Raw genomic sequence first — 6967 nt, 5'->3', positions numbered from 1 at the left:
AAAAAAAAAAAAAAAAAAAAAAAAAAAAAAAAAAAAAAAAAACATACTTGCATCATAAACAAAGATCCCTCATTAGCATATTGTTCTTTAGTTTCTTGAGTAGCTTGACCAGCCATTTCAAAAGATATTAAAGGTGCAAAAACATTACTCACATATTCCCCAAACAAAGCAAATAATTTTTTACAAACCTTCAAATATTGGAGTGAACTAGCATGCCCATAAAGCTTCTAATAGCACCAATCAATAAAAGGCAGCTTATACCTAGGGTCCAAGACCACTGCTATGGCCAACACAACACTAAATTCTATCCAATACTTCTCAAATTTCACAAGCATTTGATCTGCCATTTTTCTCATATACTCATCCTCATTATCGCTTTCTTTCTTCAAGGTAAAATAAACAATGAAAACTTGTGGAAAATAAAAGTTAGCTGTGGGATATTTTGTGCCAGAAAAGACCAATGTCGCATCATAAAAAACAGCCAAAAACTTTTTAATTTTTTCTGCCTTTTCCCACTCACCACCAGTAGGACAGTGCTTCAAATTGTAATCAGTTAACTCTAGGTGTTGAAAAGCACGTAGATAAGAGAGACCACTTTGAAGCATTAAAAAAGGTTGAATTCCATCTAGTAGGCACATCTTGCCTTAAACCTTTCTTACCATCCAAATTCATTTGCTTAACAGATTCAAAAAAAAAACTTTTTTTCCTCCCTTGTGAGCCTCTTACATACTTAATGCTTTCACAAATTTTTTGAACAACAACACCAATTTCTTTCAAACCATCTTGTACAACCAAATTGAGAATATGAGCACAACAACAAAGATGAAAAAATTCACCATTACAAACAAGTGCTTTCTTATTTTTCAATTGAGTTCTAAGCATGTCAACAGAAATATCATTGGAAGAAGCATTGTCCAACGTCACACAAAAAATCTTATTCTCAATGCCCCACATAGATAGCAATTTATAGACATTTTCAAACAAAGACACACCATTATGTGGTGGTGGCATAAAGCAAAAGTTCAACACTATTTTCTGTAAGACCCAATTAGCATCAATAAAATGAGCTGTAATACACATATAACCATCAATTGCTATAGAAGTCCACAAATCAGATGTCAAACAAACTCTACCAGGAACAGATGCCAACACAGATTTCACCCTTTCTTTTTCCCTCTTATACATCTTAACCATATCATTCTTAGTAGTATTTCTAGAGATATTAGGGACATCAACACACAAGTATGAAAATATTGCCCGTATACCAACATACTCAACAAACTGGAAAGGTAATTCATGCATTATAATTGCAGCACATAACAACTCCCTAAATGTTGCAGGATCAAATTTAGGTGAACTTACAAACATTGCATTTTGGCCAAGTATAAGCTGCCCAACATCCGTTGTGTCCTTTCTTGGACATACCTTCAAATGCCGCTTCAAATTTCCAGTACCATATGCCCTCGCAGCAATATATACCTTTCCACCCTTCTTGCTTTTGCCTGTAGGCTTTTCTTCATCTTTTGTGGGAAGCATCTGAAAGAAATGCCAAAAGGTTGAAGTCCTCCTCCTTTTCTTGTCTTTATTGTTTGTCTTATTCTTAGACTTAGTCTTAGCCTTCTTTGGTGGAGGAAGTTCAGCCACTTCATCAAGTTCATCTTCCAAGTTAAGGTCTTCTCTTTCATACTCAATTTCAATAGGAATTAGCTCATCACTTTCCATCTAGACCAATTTAAAGAAAAATTATTGATCAGAAATTTAGTAATTCTAGGATGACAGAAACAAATTAGTTTGAAAAAAAATCATAAAGAACGACAATTAAATTTAAAATCAACAAAACAAACAAACAAATCTACTATAACATTACAGTGATTAACACAAAAAACAAATAGATCTTCAATTATTTTATTTTAAGATGATAGAAACAGAAAACACTTGAAATTAAATCATAGAGCAAGACAAATTATTTTAAATCAACAAAAAATAAACATATCTACTTTTATTTTTTATATCAGTAAAAAAGATCTCCTATTATGTACTAAAAATCAACAATATAGTGATTACTAGTATAATAAACAGTGCAACAAGAGTGACAAATATTTTTCTGCACAGTGGTGTTTTCTACACAGTGGTATTTTTTTGCAGTGTAGTTTTTCTGCACATTGGTGTTTTTCTACACAATGTTATTTTTCTGCAGTGTTTTTCTGCATAATATTATTTTTCTACTGTGTTTGTTTTCTGCAGTATTTATTTTTCTGCAAAATAAATTTGGTTTTCCCCTATTTTGATGTTACATGTACTGTTTATCATATAGTATCTAATAAAATTTCTATCTTTTATCTCAAAAGAAAAAAGAAAAAAAAAGAAAAAAAAAAGAAAACAATCAACATGATACTAGTGATTAACAAAATAAACGAGCGGATCGACAATTATTTTATTTTAAGATGACAGATACAAAGAAACTTGAAAAGAAATCATAGAGCAAGACCTAGTTATTTTAAAATCAACAAAAAGAATACAAACAAGTCTACTATTGATACTAAACAATCAACATGATAATGATTAACACAATAAACAACAAAATCTACAATTACTTAAAATTTCATTAGTAAGAAAACAAAACGAAAATATATAACATATATACCTTCCTAGGGGATTCAGTGATTGAAAGTTGAAGAAAAAGAACTGGTGAAGCTGTGAAGTCATGAAGGAGAACAGAGAGCAGAGAGGGCAATCACAATTTTGAGGGGAAGAGATTTTAGAGGGGTCGGCTAGGGATTTGAGGGGAAGAAAGAGTAGAGGGTTGAGAGACATGAGGCGGCTAGGGTTTTGATTTTATAGTGTAGATTGTAGAATCTGAAGTTTTGGGGAGAAGAAGAAGAGTTAGAGGAGACAAAGTAATGACTGTTGATGAAAACGAAGAGACACAAGGTTTAGCAAAGAGCCGTTAGGTCTGGTTTTGAGGAGAATAAATCATAACTAAGCTTATATACCTAGGTTTTAAGGGTAAAATTGTAAAATTACCTTTATAAGCTAATTGGGTCAAACGAGTTCAATAGGTTGAACACGCACACAACCCGTTTAATAAACGAGTTAGTTCTGTCAACCCGAATTTGACTCGAACCCGTTTAGCCTCAACCCATGACTTGTTTATAAACAGGTTAGTCATGTCAGGTTTGCGGGTCGTGTCGGATTTTGCCACCCCTAGTTGGAACCTTTTGGACTTGTAATTTTATTTTGAAGGAATGAAAGAATTATTTGCAATTGTTATTATTTGAATTTTTATTACTTGATTTATGGTTGAATTATAAATTTAGATACATGGGAGTTGATAGCAGGTTATTCGGGTTAAGTTTAATTAAACAGGTTGTTCAGGTCATAATCAAACAGGTTATTTGTGTAAATCTTAACTTGACCTACTAATTAAACGGGTTAAATGTGTCGTGTCGGGTTACCCGTTTAATAAACAGGTCGTGTTAGGGTTGAGGAATCTTGACCCATTTACTAAATAGGTCGGGTTCGGGTTGACTCATATAACATAATACTCACACCTCAACCTGACACGAACCCGATATGCAAAGACGAATTGCCACCCCTAATCAAAATCCCTATTTTTTAAGAATATTAATGTCCAAGGATAAAATTATCATTTTACATGTTTTGACAACTCTAAATTGACTAGAGGCAAAAAAATTAAAATTCAAATCATATTAGGTCATCATGGGACTTAAAATCAAAGATTTGATCAAAATGACTCAAATGCATAATTTTTACTAAAAACAAGGCCACTGTTGATAAAAGACATTGAATTTTGAGAATGGTAAATATTTCCATTGTTGAATCTTCTTTTATGCACAATTTTATATATAAAAACTTGAAATTTTGAAAACTTAAATGATGACGTAGTTATTGACCTTAGATTATTTTGAAATTTTGCAAGCATGTAGAATATAATAAGAGAATCTAATCCAATGGTAGGTTTGTTAAAATTTGCACCCAATAAAGAAATACTAAGTTATGTAAAATAGTTAAAGTGACACCAAGTATAAGTTGAATCAAACCCTATATATATAAAAAGTATTAATACACTTGGTCCACTAGATATTTCTCACCCAATGCTAATAATAATAATAAAAAATTTATCTTGGTCCATACCTTTGGAAAAAAAGGTAGCAAGAGCCTAAACAAAACTCTATACAATACTGTCTTAAATCAAAATATGACATGTTTTTCAAGAATACAAAAATATACACAATACTATTATGTTTATTCTTGATTTTTTAGTATTGTGTTATGATATATTTTTTCAATATACATAAGGTTTAAACTATCAAATGATTTATTTTGTTATATTTATAAATTTAATCATTATTTTAATTCTCATAAAGTTAAGCTAGAATAAGTTTTACAACAAAAATATTAATTACATTTATGTTTAATAAAAATATTTTTATTTTGCAAAAAAATCTTGTAATTCAATTGGTTATCAGTTTCTAATTTTTCCAATGGAGTTATCTAAAGTTCAAATCCTCCCTCCCAAGTTTTAACTGTAAAGTTATAGAATTTAAAAAATATAGATCTTCGTTGTTGGCTTTATAATTACTGTTATTGTTATTGCTATTTTTATTTTTTGAGAAACAATTGTTATTGTTATTGTCATTGGTGGTGGTGGTGGTGGTGTTGTTGTTGTTGTTGATGATGTTGTTGTTGTTATTATTATTATTATTATTATTATTACATTTATGGTCCATCAATTATACTAGTTTATGTGTGTATTTTTTTTCCATTAATTTTTAATTTTCCAATGTTTTATATATTAAAAAAAGTAAAAAAGAATATTATATTCAAAATGTATGTAATTTAAATCTCTGATTGAAAAATTAACAAGTATAAAGATAATACACAGACACACACACATGCACACACTATTCAATTCATAATCACATGATAATTGGAGAATTGTGTTTTATTACTATTGAACTACAAATTATTAAGCACGAGCGTAAAGCAAAACTATTTCTCATGATATTCAAATGGAATTTTTATTTTTATTTTTGGGGGGTGGGGGGGTGTTGAAACAGAACTTTTTTAATTTCCAAAAGGTCAAGCTTATTTTTTATCCTTCTTATTATTAAGGAAATAAACCAACTTCATGAAAAATTTCGGCATAAAGAGGAATAAAATATAACGAAACTCTCACCTTACGAGCTATCTCAGAGGAATAAAATATAACGAAACTCTCACCTTACGAGCTACAGTTTGTTATAAATGATCCCAGTGCTGCTTTAATTTATTTTGGGCTATTTTTCTGAACCATTCTCAAACAAGAAATATGTTATAAAATAACTTTACATGCAGCTGAAACGTTATTAAATACTCGTTTGAAGGCACAATTACTATTAATCTAATAGTGCAATGCAAAGTATACTTTTATTTGCAAATTTATATATTTAATCTTTTTCAAATTTAGGATATATCTATGTATGATTCATGATTAAAAACATGTAAAAATCATTAATTTGTTAATAGCTAAAATCATAATGAATTCTATCAATATGATTTAATAATATTCCAATAAAAATACCAATACCAGTATTCAAAATGTTGACATTTGGGCTCATAGGGGGCCCTAATTGTATTAAGGTTTTCTAGTTTCTAGTCTGCACATAAATAAGAGTGCACAATACCTAATTGAAAAAATAATCAACATATACATTTACATCTAAATGATTATAATATACATTTACATGATGATTATTATGCTCATTCTTGATATAGATATATATTTTTTGTAATCATTATGATTTTTCAAAACATACTAGGTTCAAACAATGTATGGTTGTTATATTTATACATAAGTATTATTATTTAAATTCTCACAAATTTCAGGAATTATAAGTTTTTCAACAAATAAATTATAATAAACATAATTTTATGCTTATTAAAATTTATGTTATAGTTGTTGGTTTAAATTCCCACTAATTTAAAAGCGCTTCAATTTATGCCAAATATAAAGTTTTTTTAAAGGGCTTATTCAAAGGGCTTATTCAAAGTTTTTTTTTTTTTTTAAATATATATTTTAAAAGGACTTCAATTTATGCCAAATATAATTTCATCTCTCATTTTGAACTAAGTTTACATGTAGATTCATGTATTTAAACTAAGGGAGTCAATTTTGTACCGGAAGCTTGGCTAAGGAAACAATATGTTTCGATATTGGTTAATACCAATGTATCTTTCAGGGTTATCGCTATTTTAATAAATAAATAAAAATATATATATTATTTAAATTATATGTAACAATAGTTATTTTCATTGACATATGAAATAGATTATTTAAATAATATATAATTATATACCATATGTGGTGGGCAAAAATAAGTCAAACTTGTTTTTTTCCTCACATAATTAATTTGTAGAGGTGGGATGCTAATCAACCTTTTATACCCTGTTTAGATGGATTGAACTAACTAGAATTGAAAGGATTAACGTTAAGTATAATTATGTGACATGAGAATTGGGCTTATATAATGTTCCTTGGGTTTGGTCTGAGATACCATTTACACTTATTCTTGAATTACAATCACAATTTTCTATGTCTCTTAGCTCTCAAATGTTTTTCATCCCCTTTTAATAGAGGCCTCTTTGCCTTATATAGTCTCCCAAGTTATATCTTAGCCTTTCACTTGGAAGGTTAGGGTTCATTTCCCTTTATACTTGTCCCATCGGGACTTCGCTGGAAGGTTTCTACACTAGGCTATGAGCTGTGATGACATTATTTAGGGGTCATTTCCTCAGGAATGTAGCCAGTTAAGTGGGTTCAGAGTATTGAATGTGGAGGTGATGAATGCTTTATCTGCATTCTTTCCTTCCTTGCTTGACGACAAATCTTCCTCCTCTTCCTCGATTTATGCCATATGGTCTTCAGAACTAGTGCTCGACCCTTCCGAGGACACACTAGTATCCT

The 6967-nt window shown here is 29.8% G+C and overlaps 1 protein-coding gene across 1 annotated transcript; it reads right to left on the bottom strand.

Annotated features, from left to right (window-relative positions):
• Window positions 1-227: 227 nt before the first annotated feature.
• On the bottom strand, window positions 228-1722 carry LOC115980762 (zinc finger BED domain-containing protein RICESLEEPER 1-like). Its single transcript, XM_031102982.1, has 2 exons — window positions 727-1722; window positions 228-383 (listed from the first exon to the last, which is right to left on the bottom strand). Exons 1-2 carry the CDS (start codon window positions 1720-1722, stop codon window positions 228-230), a joined length of 1152 nt encoding a protein of 383 aa, XP_030958842.1.
• Window positions 1723-6967: the final 5245 nt, after the last annotated feature.

This window comes from Quercus lobata, chromosome 3 (assembly GCF_001633185.2).
Source record: "Quercus lobata isolate SW786 chromosome 3, ValleyOak3.0 Primary Assembly, whole genome shotgun sequence".
Lineage (NCBI taxonomy): Eukaryota > Viridiplantae > Streptophyta > Magnoliopsida > Fagales > Fagaceae > Quercus > Quercus lobata.
The sequence above is the reverse complement of the archived record's forward strand: the minus strand, read 5'-3'. Positions and strand labels throughout refer to the sequence as shown.